Source organism: Pseudonaja textilis, chromosome 1 (genome assembly GCF_049901715.1).
Source record: "Pseudonaja textilis isolate UNSWEBS1 chromosome 1, rPseTex1.2, whole genome shotgun sequence".
In the NCBI taxonomy this organism is placed as follows: domain Eukaryota; kingdom Metazoa; phylum Chordata; class Lepidosauria; order Squamata; family Elapidae; genus Pseudonaja; species Pseudonaja textilis.
In genome coordinates this window covers 110,248,519-110,267,227 of record NC_141990.1, presented here as the reverse complement: position 1 = coordinate 110,267,227, position 18,709 = coordinate 110,248,519, and the positions used below count along the sequence as shown (strand labels likewise).

Below are 18,709 nucleotides of genomic sequence, written 5' to 3'. Positions count from 1 at the left end.
TTTCCAACACATTAACATGCTGAAATTATGTAAATAATTCAAATATTTTATCAGGATAGTTCTTCCAAAATGGAACAAATGGGACTAATGTTGATAAACTGGGAGAAAAGGGCAAGAGAGACAGAGAAAGAGAGAGATGGATGTGTCAGATATTTCAATGCCTCTAGCAATAATAACTTACACCAATAATATTTATAAATAGAACAACTGAAGTTTAATGGAAAGTCTGCATGGTTCATTTAAAATTAATTATTAGATATCTAAGAGGAATAGATTGGCTAAAATGAAATTGGGGGATCAAGTCAGTGGCTGAACCTAAAAATGTACTATGACTTCAACCAAAGGGACAATTGTGTGATTTGGATAATCCCAGGTATATGAATTCATTCTGTAAAACAAAGTTTAAAAGAAGCAACTCAAGTGCAACTGTGACTTCTTTTTCCTTCTGGAGTGGTAAATTTAAAAAAAAAACATGGAAAGGAAAGCAAGTTGGTAAAGTAGGATTATTTGTAATGTGAGGTATAAAGAATTAAGAAACACACCAGAAATGGCAATTAGAATAATTTCTGCAGAATTACAAAAGATGCCAGCAGATTGCTATCCCATTCATCATAATTACTGTTCAGTAATTAGGCTGAAAATGACTAGTACATTTATATAAATGTATGTTGGTTATACTACATCAAACTGTTATTTTTTTTTGTTTCAACAGCTCTTAATATATTAATTGTGTCACAATGCCATAGAGCAGTGATGGCTAACCTTTTCCATGTTGCGTGCCAAAAGTGAGACTCCCCCGCCTCCCTGGGCATGCACGTGATCCCCCGCTGCATGTATCTGCGCATGTGCATGTCTCCCACGCATACATCTCCCCCCGCGCATGCGCAGCAAATATCTGACAATCAGCTGGCTGGCGGGGGCATGCACGCATGCGCAGTGGGGCTCTTCTGAGTGACCTCTCACATGCCAGCAGAAGTGGCTTCTGTGTGCCACTTCCGGCATGCATGTCATAGGTTCACCATCACGGCCATATACAAACCCCATTGAAAAGATGGAGGGTTAAACTGGATGGAACTGTTGATACATAAGCTCCTACATAAACATATCATGACAAGATATATTTTAGCACCCAAAATGTATAACAGAGGACAAAACTTTTCCTGGGGTTCAAGGCCTTCTAATATTTGTAAGAAAATGTCATGGAAACCAAAGCTCTCTCCATGGTAACATCACTCTTGGAACAGCACTTAGCCACAACAATACTGAGCAACTATAACCTCATCTTAGGAGTTTAATATTATTATTATTTTACAATATTCAATGTATCTAGCAACTGCAAGATACAATCAGTAACCTCAAATGCAATCTTCAGTCAAAATTTAAATACCTCAGAAATAAACTATAAAATTGTAAATTGTTCTGGATGTGTCCAAAAAATCCTCAAGTTTCAATCTAATGAAGCTTATTTTATTATTTATTTATCAAACCTATGTGATTATTTCTCAGTGCAAGACAACACCAAGCAGCTTAGATACACCGTCCATTCAGTTTATGTAGAGAAGCCACATTTGCTACATTTCTACTTCCAGCATATATCTATTCCACTGACTATGATTCTCAGAATGTAATTCGATCTCTTGATAATCAAACCTTTGGGGGTTTCTTTTCATTTTAAAACTAATTTGCAGGTATCATAACTAATTGAATATGCTTGGAAGAGCTGTGGTACCAAGTAAGATCTTAAAAGCACAAAGGTAATTAAATCTGATTTTAAATAAGTTTAAATAAAAGTTTCAAAGACAGACTTCTCTCATGACAAACAAAGCAAGAATCATGAGAATAACAATTCCAAAATAGGATAAATTATGTAAACTATTCCAAAGTTTTACACGGCACTTCAGCTTTCAGGTGCAACATTTGGATTGGCTACACATAATTTTATTTTATTTTTTAAAGAATGCTGAATACAGATAGCTTCTATTTTAAAAGAATTTTCAACACCTTGAGAAACGAAGCTACCTGATTTTTTTTTATAACTTTATCCACTAGTTCAAATAGGCTGATCAGGCTTCTGAAGCCATGTTTGATAAACATGGTTTTTTTCCCCAAAAATAAAAATTCTTAAAGGTAGCTAGGAAAAGGAATGCATTATGCATGGTTTACCACAGTATGGGGAACCTGGCAATTAGTATGAACCATGTAACAAAGCTGGTCTAATTTCATTTTTAGAATTTTTACATCTTGAGTAAGAATTCCTCAAATAATTGTCCAAGTGTAGTTTAAATATTTTAACATAAAATTACAACAAGTAATAAAGAATCCAAATTTGTTGTGGTTTTTATGATGAAATCCTGTACTAATTAAATGCTTGCTTGCAGGCACTGATAGACAGACACACAGATTCATTGCAACTGAGACGATACTTTAAATAAAGTTTGAAGATTATATATTATTTAAACATATGGTAAAACATACAATTACAGTTTCCCACAGAGATAAAAGTTGGTTTATTTTAGTCTAAGCTATACATAATAAATTGGCTCTCAGTTCTGTCAGTCATTTAATTACTGACAAAGCAATTCAATTTAATAACATGTAATTTAAAAGTTAAGATCTCATAGGATGTTGCAGATTTAATTGCAAGTAACTTTTAATTTTATCTTAAACTTAAAAAAGGGTGGACTACAATACTCAATGAGGATATTTTACACAGTATTCTCAAAATAGATAATAAATGACATAAGTAGGTAAGCCTTAATCCCGTGTGCAATATACATAAGAGAAAACAGGATGCATCAGATTCATGTAATTCATTTTTCCAATTTCACAGGTGTAAAAACAACATTAATACCTCAACAAATTCAATTCCTGTAATACATGTCACCTCCAAATCAAGCATAATACCAACAATTTTGCTCATGGATTTTGACTTCAAAATTTCACTAGATGATAAAATGTCTGTTACAGAGCCTGATGCATGGTACATCATTATTCACGTTACTTTCTCCCATGCTCAGGCATTGAATAAGCCGGCACTGTAAAACAATGCACATGAACAAAGAAATTGGCAGTTTACAAAAATCCATTGATATTATATTGTTTCTATAACCCATACAGTATTTTCTCTCTTTAACACTGTTAAACAAGTTTTAGTTTATTTACCATTTTATTAATAGATAATAGGAGTATCCCCTGTATCCCCACTTCTTACACATGACCTTGGAATAATCTCCAAATGGTTGCATGTTAACAAGGTTGTGTCTCCTAGCAAGAGTACAAAAACTGTTCCTTATTAGTGTTGCTGTAACATGCCATACTGTTGGGAAGCAGAAACTGATATGGATAGGTTTTATTGGGCTATTTAAAATGTGTCTGGGTGATCCTTGTAGACAGTGCTCACATATATTTGGGATTACTATTTAGGAATTTGTGGTATTTTGGGACAAAATCGCTAGATGGTAAGTAGCTTGCTTCCTACCTACAGGCTATGAAAAGACAAAAGGATTATTTAAGTGTCAGTTGAAGGTCTGCATTCTTTGACCTACAGAAAATCTTCTCAGCCTTTTTCCCAAGTGTTCCAACCAGGTTTGACCTTCCAAGAATAAACATGTAAATAACAATACTTTTGGGGTCAAATAGATATTGACATTCAAATTATGCTAGTTACCCAGATACCTGCATGTTTCTTATACATGCTAGCTGCTAAACATGCCTAGATTTTACTAAATTATCATTCCCATCTATATAGAATATTCAAATAAGGCTAATTGTTCGTGGTTTCTGGAGAATATATTATTAGGCAACTTGAACCCATGCATGCCAAGACCTCTTATTTTCTGGAATATTGTGTGTACCACATTAATTTTCACTGTGGCAGATGTCAAGAGTGCCCTTTAAAAGTCTATGGGAGATATATAGTATTTTACTCTGCTTGCATGTCACCTTTTTTTCAAAATGAATACAATGACAAAAGCTCTATTTCCGTATTGTTCTATGTGGGTTGCGGGTATGTATGTATGGCTAATATTGGGGGTGAGTGAACAGAGTCACCATGTCACTCTTTATTTGTCAGCAAAGAAACCACTTGCAGACTTGATTTGTTTTTTGAATTTTGAAGGCATTTCCCACACATATACACTTCAGAATATGAAACGTATGATACCTGACAACAGTGTAGAAGTTTTTTGTTTGTGTCTGTGATTGCTCACTTAAACCAAGAACATCTAGCCTTTAAAAAGTGTAAATCAAGACTATCCCAACAAGAAAATGGGTACCATAGTTAAGATAACATAAAAGTGATTTAGAAAAACATTTCTGGGAAAATTTGCTATGGAAAGTATTTTTAATTCATGGCCAGAAAATGCAGCTGTAAGGGTCAGAACTGTTGTAGAAAACATACACCATGCTTCTTACAAAAGGGCAGTCAGCTACCTTGGCATGACAAGTAGCCAATTTCACAAGTAATTAATTTAATTTTTTAGAGGAAGAAAGGAGGCACAGAGAGACATGACTACCAATGAAGTTAAAAATATTTGCTTCTGATTATATAAGCCAAAAGAATTAGATAAATTTTTCTTTTTTCTTTTTATCATATGTATGTTAAAGCAGTTATCCTGCTATAAAAATAATTTCTAAGAGCCTTGTAACACTCCTGTAGATCCTTCCCTTCATGCAGCCTTTATTGAGTATCCTTTGCCTTTATTGAGTATCCTTTGGGTAGTTATTCAGCCAACTGAATCCATCCAGAATAACATAATCTAGCCCATATCATTTTATTGAGGAAAATATCACCACAGACTTTGATGAAGGATTTGATTGGGCTGTGATATACTACATCTAAGGCATTCCCCTTACCTACTAAACTAATAACTGCATCAAAGATATATAATTAGTCTGGTGCAATGTATCTGTAATAACTATACTGGCTCCTGTTTACTGAAAAAAGTCAATATAATGCTCTTGATATGATGCTAATTATCTGGAACCTCCTTCCTCTCTGAAAGCAGGAACCTTCTCTTCCAATATTCTGGGATTTTTCCAGTCCTTCAGGGGTTCTCAAAAATTACTGAGAACTGTTCTGTGTTCATACACACTATTCCCTCTATTATCCTATGATGTAACCATTTGGCCCTGGAGAGCTGAATTAATTTAAATTAGCCAAGTTCTCACTTACCATCTCCTCAGCTATTCTAAACCAACATTCAATGATGGAATTCTCTGAGTCTAAGAATTAAAATGGACATTTTCAAAATATTACAGAAAAACAGATATTTCTATAATATCAAATAAACAATTAGCATCAGTCAGAAAAAAAGGGCCACATAGATATTCTTTAACACACTCATGGACAAATGGGGACCAAGATATGCATATCCATTTACCAAGATTCAATAATTTAATCCCTTTTTCTTGCAAAACAACTTCCTAATCTGAATCTGTGGGAATCTTGCTTTCTTGGTTGTGAGCAGAACTAGTAAACCTCCTTTCCCCAAGAGATAATAATGACTAATTATTCCTTGATTTTAATTCTTAAGGAAGAAGAATATAGGAGTTAGAACTTCCTTCTTATTGCAATGGATACCCTCTTTGTTTTTCCTTTTGTTTCTAAAGTATGCAAAGAATCGGGGGGCTCTAATATGTCTCACAAAAATCAGTCAATTTTAAGCTTTAGCCTCTTTGACAGTTTCTATAGTTTTTAGAGACTACTTTGCATTCTTCATTATATGTCTTTATTTTTGCCTACCGTATACTTTAGTCTCCCATATACTTTTGTTCTATAGCCATGATGGAGAACCTATGGTACACGTGCCAGAGGTGCCACTCAAGAGCCCTGTGGGCACACGCGCCGTCACCAGCTGCTCTTCTGGTTTCTGGCAGGTGCATGCATGCTAGCCAGCTGGTCTTTGCACATGCCAGAGTGCCAGAAACCCAAAGACCAGCTGGCCGATGCACATGCATGCACTGGCCAGCTGGTCTATGGATTTCCGGTGCTCTGGCATGTGCAAAGACCAGCTGGCTAGCACCTGCATGTGCACCAGCCAGCCGGTCTTCAGTTTCCAACGCTCTGGCGCAAGCGCATGCATGCACACATTCTGGTTTGGGAACTCAATGCCGAAAAGATTCGCCATCATTGCTCGATAACATTTTAAGAAATTCTATATGCAGCATATGCATACTGACATCTTCTAGTTCCTCCCATTTTTCTTTCTTTCTTTCAATCTTTCTAGGATTTCCCATCCTTTCAGGATTTCAAATCACTGGATTTGAATTACCTTCATTCAGAGTCAAACAAAATTTGATCTTCTGATTGACAGTATACAGGTCTGTCTTTTCCCAGTTCCTCCTTCACCCCTTATAGATCATAAATCCAAAGATGCACTAAAATATCAAACACCTTCAGTGCAACCAATTCCTTCCTGTTGATAAGAAGTAGGTCCAGAATAGCAAATCCTTTTCTTCTCTCCATATTCTGATTAAACTGTCAGCAAGAAAAGAAAATAATCTTTGGTTCTCTGTTGACCAAGATAGACTGTTGGCAGAGTAAGCCCCCAGAAAAACGTATGTTCTTTTACTCTCCACAAAGAAATAAAACATGGTTCCTCCAAATGTTAAAATACCATTTGCATATTCTCAATTACAATTAAGAGGCCTCAGTATCTCTGAGAACTATTAGTTCTTTCCAGATTATAAACTTACACAATATAAAAGTTAGTTGCTGAAGAAAGAGGGAAAAACAATCCTACTACAATATGTCTGCTCTGAGACACTGAGTGGGAAAATACACTAAAGCAATCACTTGATAGCCGATCATTCTGAGCAAGAAAAAGAAAAGCCACATATTGTAACTTAAATTACCTTTATTCTGAATACCTCTCTGCTTTAAGCGCTATGGACAGTTATTTTGTGGCTGCAGAAGTCATGAGAGTGCTGATCCTGAAGATGACTTATGTGTAGCCATATTTTATATTGATGTCCTAACATTTAGTTTTGATCTCAAATTAGGATTGAAGAGATTCATCATTGTTGCTTGCCTTCTGCATGTTTTTTTAAAATGCCAAGGGCCTGTTATTATATATTCAGATTTCCATGGGGATGGCCCAAACAGCACCTTTGCTTTATTCTCAGTACTCATTTACTGAAATAGTGTTTCCCACCTGCATAAGTACACTGATAACATATTTTAAAAAAAGGTTACAACTTTACATACTACAGATGATAAATTGGCTGCCTATTAATCAAAGCAGTGTCAGCTGAGAGAATAATGTTATTTCTGTAATGTTATTAATGTCTCACTTATGATGATAAGATGTTCCTTGAGAGCAAAGACTTACACAATAGTGGAAGAATGCTTAACTCAAAGTGAAAATTGCAGGAAATAACATTAATCACTCCCAAGAGGTATCTCAAACTTTTTAAAATTTGGGCACATAGAAATAGGCAACTTAAAAATACAGAATTTGACAATTATTGATATTCTTTTGAGATTCTGATACCAAGTACTGAGGAGGAGGAAGAGGGAAGCAACTGTACAAAATTGCTCAATGTCATCCAATATCTCAAACCACTGAGAATTTGCTGTGTTCTTTGTAACACGACATCAGCATACAAGCAATGTTCTACCCTTGCTTGTATCCTTACGATTTATATTGACTGTTTCCTAGTATGATTTGATTGTTGATTGTACTCTATGACTATCATTAAGTGTTGTACGTTATGATTCTTGATTCTTAACAAATGTACCTTTTCTTTATGTATACTGAGAGTATTTACACCAAGAAAAATTCCTTGTGTGTCCAATCACACTTAGCCAATAAAGTATTCTATTCTATTCTATTCTATTCTATTCTATTCTATTTAATTAGGATTAAGGAGTGTGGTTTCAAAGTTGTACATATGTTTTCTGAAAGCATTTTCTGCAGTTAGCACACTCTATAGTAATGCCTGCATTGCACTTCAAGCAATATTTACAGTTTCTAAAATTTACATGTACATATCACAATTGTGAAATAAAGGCCAGAGATTAAGATAGGCATCCATACATGTAGAAAGGAGCAGGAGCCAATTGGTCTACTGTGCTGCATTAGCATTTCAGTTTTGCTACATATCAAGCAAACATGGTGAATTTGATTTCATATGCTGTGACTACAGGTCAAACTCTTTTTATAGTAATTTTACTAAAAATACAATTAAAAAGATAAAATGAATACAAACTAACATGTTACATTATAAAAAGAAAAAGAAAAAGTGCAGAAAAAATAGAAAAATAGAAAAGTAAAAATGAAACAACATGAAAGAAATATATAAAGAAATTATTCACCTTTCATTACAATAAACAATTTTAGTAGCTTGTCACCCACTCTTAAATTACAACAAATAATTTCTTCTTTCCATATCCCATCTCTTATCTATAAACAAATTCATGAGGGTTCATCATTTCAGTCCTGCCTGGTATCAGCAAAAGATTATCAAAGACAATGTTTTTATTTAATGTTGATCAAATAAACCAACACTTCCTTTTACTTTTAATAATATAGTTCCTTAGTCCCTTCAAATCATGTTCTAAAAATTCATTTATTTTCATTTTTTCCTTTGTCCTTTCTCACAAAATCCTTCAAAATCCCTATTATAAATCCAATATAAAAAAGCTATCCAGGTCACTCTTTTGGTTTATTATTTGCACATCCTTTTAATTATTAAGAAAACAATTGGCTTCTCTTGTGTGTTGTATAGAAGCTGTTTCCAAATTATTCTTGTATTCTGTCATTTTTAAATCCACCTTCACATCAACCTGTTTTGTCCAGAAAAAATTGTTCCTCTTCCATAAGATCTATTAAATATAGTCCTTCTACAGAGGCAGGCACTCTTAAAAATGACTTCTGGTTCCACTGTTCAAATATATCCTTCAGTGTCTCCAAAATTAAAGTATTTTGCTCCATTCTGTATGAATGTCAAATTTTTAAGTGTTCTTCTTTACTTGTAATCTTTAGTTCCTTCTGGTACCCTTTAGGGTACAACTTTCTAAGTCTATTATGGTTTTTCTTACAATTAATGTCACAATTTTATTTCAAATGCACCATTAATCTCTTTCCAAAATCAACATTCTAATTGCTCTTTGGTTTTTTATTTCATAAAAAAATATGATTATATTTTAAACATTTCTCACTAAGAATTGAAAAAAATCTTATCAGGTGCTTTATGAAACTAGTCAATCCAAAAGTTTGTAAAAACTGAAAGGCAGTTAACAATCAATTTTCATAAGTGTTAGTATTTAGAAAAGGAAGTACATGAATCCAGTGTTCCTTTGAAGAAGGTAACAGTTTGAGCAAGATGGCTGTTCTCTTGTCAACCAGAATTCTAAATTGACTGGAGACTGCTGTTTTGTGGAGTAATGAGGAGCAACTATCTAGAGCATTTGTGAGTGATCTCAAGTCCTCTCCTTGTCAGAATTACAAAGGGCCAGTCTGCTCTTCAGCCCTTCTTTCTGCCATAGTCATTAAGTCTGCTTTTAGCAGAACCATCTTCAATTCATTATTTTTTTTCCCTGGAACTACCCACTAAAGCTCAAACTCTTCTAGAAAAATAATAAGATTTTCAAGCCCATAAGCAAAAAGCCATTTATGGCTGAGTGCTCCACTTACCGAGACAGTTATAAAGAAAAAAGAAAGTAAAAATGTATTACTTAATTCGAAGCAGTTTTTAAGTACAGAGTAGCATTTTTCTTGGAAATAAATGACATTTGTAGATTTACTTTTTCACAAGACAATGCTAATAAAGCACCTTTGAGAGTTTTTTGGATAAAAAATAAAATCTTTAGGCAGGTACATCAAACAATAACTAAAAACTATATTAAAATGTCACATTTTCAAGATAGGCTGAGAAGCAGTAATATAACGCTTTTACAGGTATCATTCTTTTTAAAAAAGTAGAACTTTTTGATAAATGCAATCATTCTTGATGTTTTATTTGTAATTAACAATTATTTAACTAATAGCAAAGACAGGATTTTGTGTATTTATTTATTTATGTGCTATAATTGCTTATCAAATCTAATTAGCAATAAATTTATAAATCCATGGGGATATTTATGATTGTCCATTTCTGCTTACAATGCAAAAATTTGAAGTCTCATTTCCAATGTAGGCATTTGATTACCTTCTTTTTTTTTCCTCAAGATTTTCATAGACATGTTTGTTGGGAATAGAGCACCAGTGCTACTGATTGCAGGCAGGCAATATTACCATGATATCTATATTAAATTATTCTGATACTAGGAAATCTATTTCTAATTATGGTGAGCAGAACCAAGTCTTAGCTTGCATGCAGAGTTTCAATTAGCTTTATTGAAAATTCTTGTGCAGGTTCACATAACAGATTTTCTTAAAAAAACATAAAACACCAAGATATATTGTTCAGCAATTATACCCTACGAAGTGGTTTAGAGAAAATTGCTTCTATGGTACAATATAAAACATAGTATTTGAAACTATTTAACAGATTATTAAACCAGCATGATCTGAAGTGTATTTCTACAATGCTATATAGTAAGGAATGACACCTATTGCAACATAATAGATTATTATGGATTCCAGTGCACCAAAAGTTAAAGATATTATACAATATCGGTAGCATAAAGATAGTTTTATACATTTATCTGATCGTAATTTTATTTCCCCTGAGAATGAATAATTTTATTTTAAAAGTTTATAGCCATTTTCTAGTTTCATCTGTGATATAGAACAAGAAGATGCATTAAAAAACTAAACTGTCTGTTTTCTACAGCATTAGTTAATTTATACTTTCCAAGGAAAAAAAACTTTTGTTACTAAAATGAAATGATCAAAGATAAAAATTAGCCTATATGAGAAAGTTATGGATAAACACTGGTCTTGGATGCTCAACAGAATCTATTTAATTTTAATCTAGTCCTATACATACCAAGAACTAATTTAGAGAAAGCCACACTCACTCTATGCTAGGGATAAATCAAATTCACTGAGACTGCTTACAGTTTATGTTGAAAGATCAATTGGTCACGATATGCTGAAAAGCTACCCCACCAAATTTTCAAGGAATTAATTTAATTATTTTTCCCTAAACATTTTACATTATCACTTGACCATACTCATATAATTTAAAAAGTAGAGAATATTTTGTGAATATCCATTTGAATTTAAAAAAAATACTAAGAAGCTCACTCCCACATTTGATGAGAATGTTTATCCACAACCTTAAGAATCATGTTACTTTAAAACTAAAAATCTAGTATTAAGTCAGTGTATTACGCCAAGATTTATAAAGAATTCATAAATAATTATGTATTTCTATTAAACATTTACAGTTTGAACACATAGCATAAAATATAGTATATATTTTATATATTATCCTCAGTGGATAGAATATCTCTCCATCCTACTGAGTCTCTCACTGAAATTTTTGAAACAATAAGCAAAACCAGTCACTGGATTATAAATCACTATTATGAATTGAAACATATCGTTCTGCTGATAGAATGCTCAGATCAAAGGAACAGGTACGAAGATTATTTTTATCATATAGTATTTATTAAATATTAATTAAAAAGTAAAAACTAATACAAAAAAAATAAAAAACATAGCAGAAAAGAAAAAAATATAAAGAATAGAAAAGGAAACAAGAATATAGTAAAGAAAAAGAAAAGGAATATACAAAGAAATAATTTCCCTCTAAATCACAAATATAAACAATTTTAGTAACATGTCACCTGCTCTTGAATTACAATAAATGATCTCTTCTTTCCATAGCCCATCTCTTATCTATTAACCAATCCATAAAGAATCATCATTTTAACTCTGTTACCAGAGATAACAACATATTTATTTTAATCTTAATTAAATAAACCAACCCTTCCTTTTACTTTTAACAATATAGTTCCTAAGTCCCTTCAAATCATATTCTAAATTTTTTTTTCTTTTTTCCTCAAAGTCTCTTTGGTAAATCCAATATAAAAAAAATATCCAGGTCACATTTTTGGTTTAATATTTGCACATCTTTTTTAATAATTAAGACATCAGTTGGTTTTTCTTGTGTGACATATAGAATCCTTTTTCAAATCATTCTTGGATTTTGTCATTTTTAAATATACTTTCACATCAATCTGTCTTGTCCAGAAAAACTTGTTCCTCTTCCATAACATCTTTTAAACATAGTCTTTAAGAAGCAGGTACTCTTAAAATTGAGTTCTGGGTCCATTGATCAAATATAGCTTTCAGTATCTTCAAAATTAAATTTGAAATCTTGTGTGATGATCCAGGGCATGGCACGAAGGAAACACAGCCAGAGAACTGGTATGAGTTCCTTTATTAGCACCAACTTTGCCCCCAACGTTCCGTTTACTCTCCAGCCTGGAGAAAAGCTCTCCCACGAACCTGCAGCAGCCTCTGGCTGCAGATACTCCAGTCCAAACGCTATATGCAGAATGACTGCAATCAATCACTCCAGCAAGGAATCACATCAATAGTTCCAGCAAGACAAGCACACAGAAGCACGGCAATAATTCAAATAGTAAGGAGGAATGCCAGGAATGCAGGCCACAACTCTCAACACTAGATGAATTCAGCGTTTGTTCCTGGCAAATGCTCCTCCCAGCTGCCTCTCCTCCATCCCCAGGTGTGCCTTGTGAAGGTAATCGAGGCCCTTTGCTTCCTCGTAAGCCATGCCACCCACATTGCTCTCTTCTGCATTCTTCTCTGCACGCCCTAGGGTTAGGAGGGGGTGGGCCTTGGTCTTCATCTGAACCCCCTCTCCCCTGTTCCACCTCCCCCATGCTCTGCCCAGCCTGACTTTGTCTTTCCCCAGTTTCCTCCACAGCCAATGGAGCCACTTTCTTGCTCTCTGTCAGCTGTTCATCTTCCCCTTCAGATTCAGACACCGATGGGGGCACGACATCTTGATTATTGCAATGCACTCTACATGAGGCTGTCCTTGAAAAGCAACCAAAAGCTCCAGCTGGTCCAAAATGCAGTGGCCCATATGGTTTTGTGTATACCACAGTGTGAACATATCACCTCTCCTACAGAACTGCATTGGTTGCCGATTTGTTTCCAGATGTAATTCAAGGTTCTGGTTGTCACCTTTAAAACTTTTCATGGCTTTGGACCAGATTGTCTGAGGTGCCTTCTCTTGCTGGTCACATCCACCCGACCCACTAGAGCAGGGAGGCAATGAATGTTGCAAGTCCCGTCCCCTGAAGCCAGACATCTGGCAGGACCCAAAAGGGACTTCTCCGTAGTGGCTCCCTCTCTCTGGAACATTATCTCTCCCGAAAATAGACTGGCCCCCATTCTGCCACTCTGTCTCAAGGCCCTGCAGATGTGGTTTTGCCACCAGGCCCGGGGAACAAAGAGTAGGATGGAGCCCATTAAATGGTTGTTTTGAATGTGTGTTGTCACCTAGGGCAGGTGGGGTTTTTTATTTTATTATTTTTTACTTCTATTATTTTTATTTTTTTTCTACATTGTGTTTTATTCTCTGTATGCCACCTAAAATCACTGTGAGCAAGTAGGTGGCTATATAAATTATCTAAGATAAATACATAAATAAAATTTTGCTCCATTCTATATGAGTAAGTCAATTTTTTAAGTGGTGTTCTTTACTTGTAATCTTTAGTCCCTTCTGGTTCCCCTTAGGGTCTAGTCTTCAAAAGTCTATTATGGTTGTTTTAAGAGTTCAAAACAGCAGCATTTTCTCTTTGGAAAGATTCTTATAATTAGTATCACAAACTTATTTCACATCCATCTGAACCCTTAATCCATTTGTAACTTTTCAAAATCAACATTCTAACTGCTCTTTTGTTGTTTATTTTATGAAAAAAAAAATTACAATTATATTTAAAACTTTTCTCACTAAGGTTTGAAGAAAACTCACCAAGCAGTTCTGAAACTTGTTGATCAAAGGTTTCTAATAGCTGAAAAGCAGTTGACAATAGTACTTTATAGTGCTCCAAAGAAAAATCTAAGACTCTAAAGGTTATATTTAATTAGTATCACCTTGCTTATAAAAACCACTTCATATTGATAGATTGGTTTTAGGTATGATTTTGGAAATTGATAGAAAAGGAAATAGGTGGAGCCAGTATTCTTTAGAAGGGCACTGACTGCAGTTTGAATGAGAATGGCTTTCCTTTATCTCCCAGAGCTATAAATCCATTGGAGACCACTATCTTCCTGTCTCCTCATGAAGAGGAGGAGTAGTTCTGCAACTATGTGCAGAACTTGTGGGCAATCTCCTTATCTAGAAAGGAATTACAAAAAGCTGATCTACTCTACTTCACTCCACATTGGTCCTCAGCTCCACTTTTAGCAGAACTGTCTTCAGTTCAGATTCCCCCCAGAAGATGGCTAATAGGCGGTTCTCATCTGTTTCCATCTCTTTGGAACTGAATAAAATTGCCAGATGTGCAAGGAGAGATGAACAAAAATCATACCTGTAACCAATAAAATGGTATTTTATAAGTGGAGAGATACCAACTAAAAATAATCCTTTTAGCGGGGGTTGGCAACCTGTGGCTCTTTGGGTCCTCTCCTGTGGCTCCTGTCAGATGATCCCACCACTGGCTAGCCCCACCCCTCTCGCCCTCCCCTCCAGCTCACTCCTTGCCTGAGAAGATAAGGGCAACAGCAGTGGATGGAGACTTACCCCATATTCCAGAGCGGGAATGAAGGGCCCCTCTACCTGCCCTTGTTAGTGCTGCAAGTACATGGGTCACTTGGGGAGACGTGTGACTTACTCTCTGCCTGAGACACTGGCTGGGTCAGCTGCAGTCAATGCTCCGCATCGTAATGGGCTTCAGGAGGAGGGGGACGCCATCTCCCCCATTGTGAAATGTGCTAAATTTAACTCTGTTGCACAAGGTGCTGCAAGAGCAGCGAGCAGGCCATGGAGGCGGCAAGAGCAACAACATCAGCTGCAGCCAGCCCAGCCAGTGTCTCGGGGCAGAGAGAAAGTCGCGTATCTCCCCATATTCCTCTTACCGCCTCCATGGCCTGCTCACTGCCCTTGCAGCACCTTGCGCAGCACACTTAAATTTAGTGTGCTTCACAATGGGGGAGATGGCATCCCCTCCTCCTCCTGGGGCCCATTACAACATGGAGCATCAGCTGTAGCCAGTCCAGCCAGTGTTTTGGGATACAGAGGAAGTTGCGCATCTCCCCAAGCAGCCAAGGTGCATGCAACACCAACAAGGACAGAAGAAGAGGCAAGTAGAGGGGTGCATCACTCCGCTTTGGAATATGGAGCGAGTCTCCATCCACTGCCATCGCCCTTCTCTTCTCAGGGCAGGTGAGGAGTAATTGGTAGAGGAGTGGGGGGCAAACTACTGGAGGGTTCAGCCGATAGGAAGCAACAGCAGGGGGATAAAAGAGCTTCATTTATCTGGGAACCTAAAAGACTCTTGATTTAAATCATATGGTAAAAAGCACCTAAAGAAGAAGAAAGAACAACATTAGCAAAAAACAACAATGACCAACCCTCACCTCTTTTTGGAAATGGATCAAGAGGGAACACACACACATATACACACGAGAGGGAGGGAGGGAGGAAGAGATGAGAAAGAGAGAAAAAGAGAGACAGAGAGGGAGGAGAAAGAGAGGGAGATGAGAGTGAGATGAGTGAGAGAGAAAGAGAGAAAGGGGGAGAAAGAGAGGGAGGGAGATGAGAAAGAGAGACAGACAGACAGAGAGACAGAGAGAGACAATGAGAGGGAGAAAGAGATAAGATAGGAAGAGAGAGAAAGAGAGATGGGGGGGAGAAAGAGAGATGAGACAGAGAGATGAGAGAAAGAGAGAGGGAGAAAAAGAGAGATGAGACAAGAGAGAGAGATGAGACAGGGACAGAGGGGAGAAAAAGAGAGAGAAAGAGAGAGACACACACAGAGAGATACCTGTTTCCCAGAGAAAAGAAAATACCGGGCACCACAAAACCTGGGTAGGTGTAGCTGGGGGTGAGGGTCATGTGACTGGATGGGAGGGAGTGACATTGAGTTAGCCACACCCATCCAGGTTTGTGGCTCCAGGTGTTTTCTTTTCTGTGGCAAACGGGTCCATATGGCTCTTTTGAGTATTTAAAGTTGCAGACCCCTGTCTTAGAGCCCTAGGATGTTTCTTCTGGATTACCTAAATTAGCACTGTGACAAATATTTTGAGGTAATAAATTGACATTAGCTTGTTTAATTGTAATTAATTCTATGATTGAGTGTATGATTTAAGAAAAAATCATATACCTATATGAGTAATGAATTATTCAGTGTAACAAACCTGATAATTCTGTAATTTGAAGCAAAGTCGCATTACTTTTTTCTTTTTATAATTATAATTCTACAGAATTACTTGTTGTCTGCTTTCTGAATATTTTGGAAAAAACAACTGAAAAAGTTAATAGGTTTCTTGCTAACAAATGTTTGTTTCTTGTTAAAATACTATACATCTCTATCTGCAGCAGGATTTTCACGAATAAAAAATAATGCATTAACCAATATTTGCATATAATCATTCAATGCAGAACAGGTAGTTCTCATTTAGCAACCATAATTAGGACCAGCAACTCAGTCACTAAGCGACATGATGACTAAGTGGAAAATCAAAAGACTGAAACAATTTGACTTCATTTTCATTTATTTCCCCTCACTCCCTGTTCATTTAATGTTCACTATGATGCTGGAATAATTAGCAAGAAGTGAATTAATGGTTATATTTACATTGATTGGAGAGGAAGGGATTACAAGAGAGCAAGCAGGCACATAGTGGTGAACACCACATCAAAAACAATATGCTGGCTGTCAATATGCTTCTTGCAGGAGCTCCTTAGGAGGCAAACATAATCCAAAGGAGTGAAAGAGATGCAGAGGCTAATTAAAGTCATAGAAGTAAGCTTGTTAAACTTAGATAGAACTTAGAACCTTTGGGAGCAGCACTGCGCTGCTGTGGAGAAAAGCAGCTAAGGAAGAGATTGCTTGGTTAAGTAATCTTTCTGCTTTGGTGGGAGCAGAGAAAAATGGATCAGGCACAGAACAATGGGTACTAATTGACTTTGGTTGCCAAGTTATTTTCAATTTTGTAAATATGGGCATTGGTTGCAAAGTAACTTTGAATGGCTGCTGTCCAAGACAGTTGTTTAGTGAGGTATTCCACCCACCAGTCATTCCTGATCTCAAGGTAAATATAATAGAACATTACAAAGGACAATTGTATTGTGCAAAAGTTGTCAGTACCACTTGATATGTAATCAGTACTATTTCTTAGAAATTAACAGAAATGAATTGTTCTTACTATAGCACATACTGTACGCTAAGCACTATAGAAGAATGCCTTAGCGTTTGTTCTCAAAATTGAAGAATGTCTTAGTGAATGTGTTGTGTGTGTGCGTGCATGTTTGTGTGTAGATGTGTAGGTGTACATGCATACGCAAATACATAGATCTTGCTCTTTTTCTCACACCATTCTCAGAATTGTATTTCATGCATCTAGTGAAATGAATTGTGATAGATGATATCTTACATTAAAGCAAATTGGTTAATCTTTAAAGTGCCACATGGCAGTTTGTGGAGTTTCAAAGTATTCTAAGATATTTATTCTAAAACAATTGAATCTTCTAAACCTTTAAGAATATGTAATATATTTATGATTTATAGACTGAGGGGTAATAAAATATGTAATCTTAAATATTTCATATTAACAGGGCATGCTATTTTTTGTAGAAACAAGGAAAAAAGTTACTATCAAAAACATTCTATTTTAAGTAGAATGTTTTTGATAGCAATTTAAGCATTCTTCTGTAGCACAAATTGATTACTTTTAAATTTTATCACATAATTTTAATACAGTAACAATCAAATTCATGCAACTTACTCCTACAGGCTGAAAAATTAGTCCATCCACTTCATGAGAGACTTCTCTTGCAAAATTTCCCTCAAGAAGCTGCAAGAAGCACCAAATGATTATTAGCAATTGAAATTAAGAAGTAAAACAACCCTGGCATATAAAAGAAAAATATCTAAACATCTATGCTTATTTAGTTATGGTATTTATATACCATATTACTCCCCTCAAGATTATACACAGCATTTATTGGAAAGAATTAACGTCTAATGTCTATTAATTAATTGTTTAAAAAGAAGATGGTCTTAGGAGATAAGCACTGCAATGAAACAGTAAACACATTTTAATGTTCATGAATTGAAGTATGCATTGCAGAAGAAATGAGGCCAGTTGAGATGTAACAGTCCTTGCCTTTTTTGTGCCCATTTTTTATCCTTGCTTCTCCCACACTAATTTCTAATTCATACCAACAGTGCCTCTAAGCGTTACTAGTCAGCATTGTTTTAAATGCTTTTAAGTATGGGTACAGAAATCATTTTACATGTGACCATATTACGTTTTACTCATTCTATCCAAATTAGTAGCAGTTCAAGTGCAGAAAAGAAAAGAAAAATCCAACTGAGTTAGGGGTCTGAGGCTTGACCCACCCATACCTCAAACATGACCATGGGATTAGATCAGTCACCATTTACTCAGGTTAAGACAACTATAGTGAGTCAAAAGTAAATGCTGCCAGATGAGAGGGGTAATAAGCATTTTACAATAAACATTTTTGTTGTTGTTCCTAGTGTTCTTCTAGTGTAGAGTCTGCTTTTATCAGATCAATCCAGTACTGATCCATTTGGTTGCAACAGAAATTG

General features: G+C 35.6%; 1 protein-coding gene across 1 annotated transcript in view; it reads right to left on the bottom strand.

The window, feature by feature from the left end:
- The window catches only part of RNGTT (RNA guanylyltransferase and 5'-phosphatase), a 118,738-nt gene that overhangs the window by 33,116 nt on the left and 66,913 nt on the right, over positions 1–18,709 (bottom strand). The window contains exon 12 of the mRNA XM_026726748.2: positions 17,880–17,948. Coding sequence (XP_026582533.1) covers positions 17,880–17,948 — 69 coding nt within the window. The remainder of the gene's footprint in view (positions 1–17,879; positions 17,949–18,709) is intronic.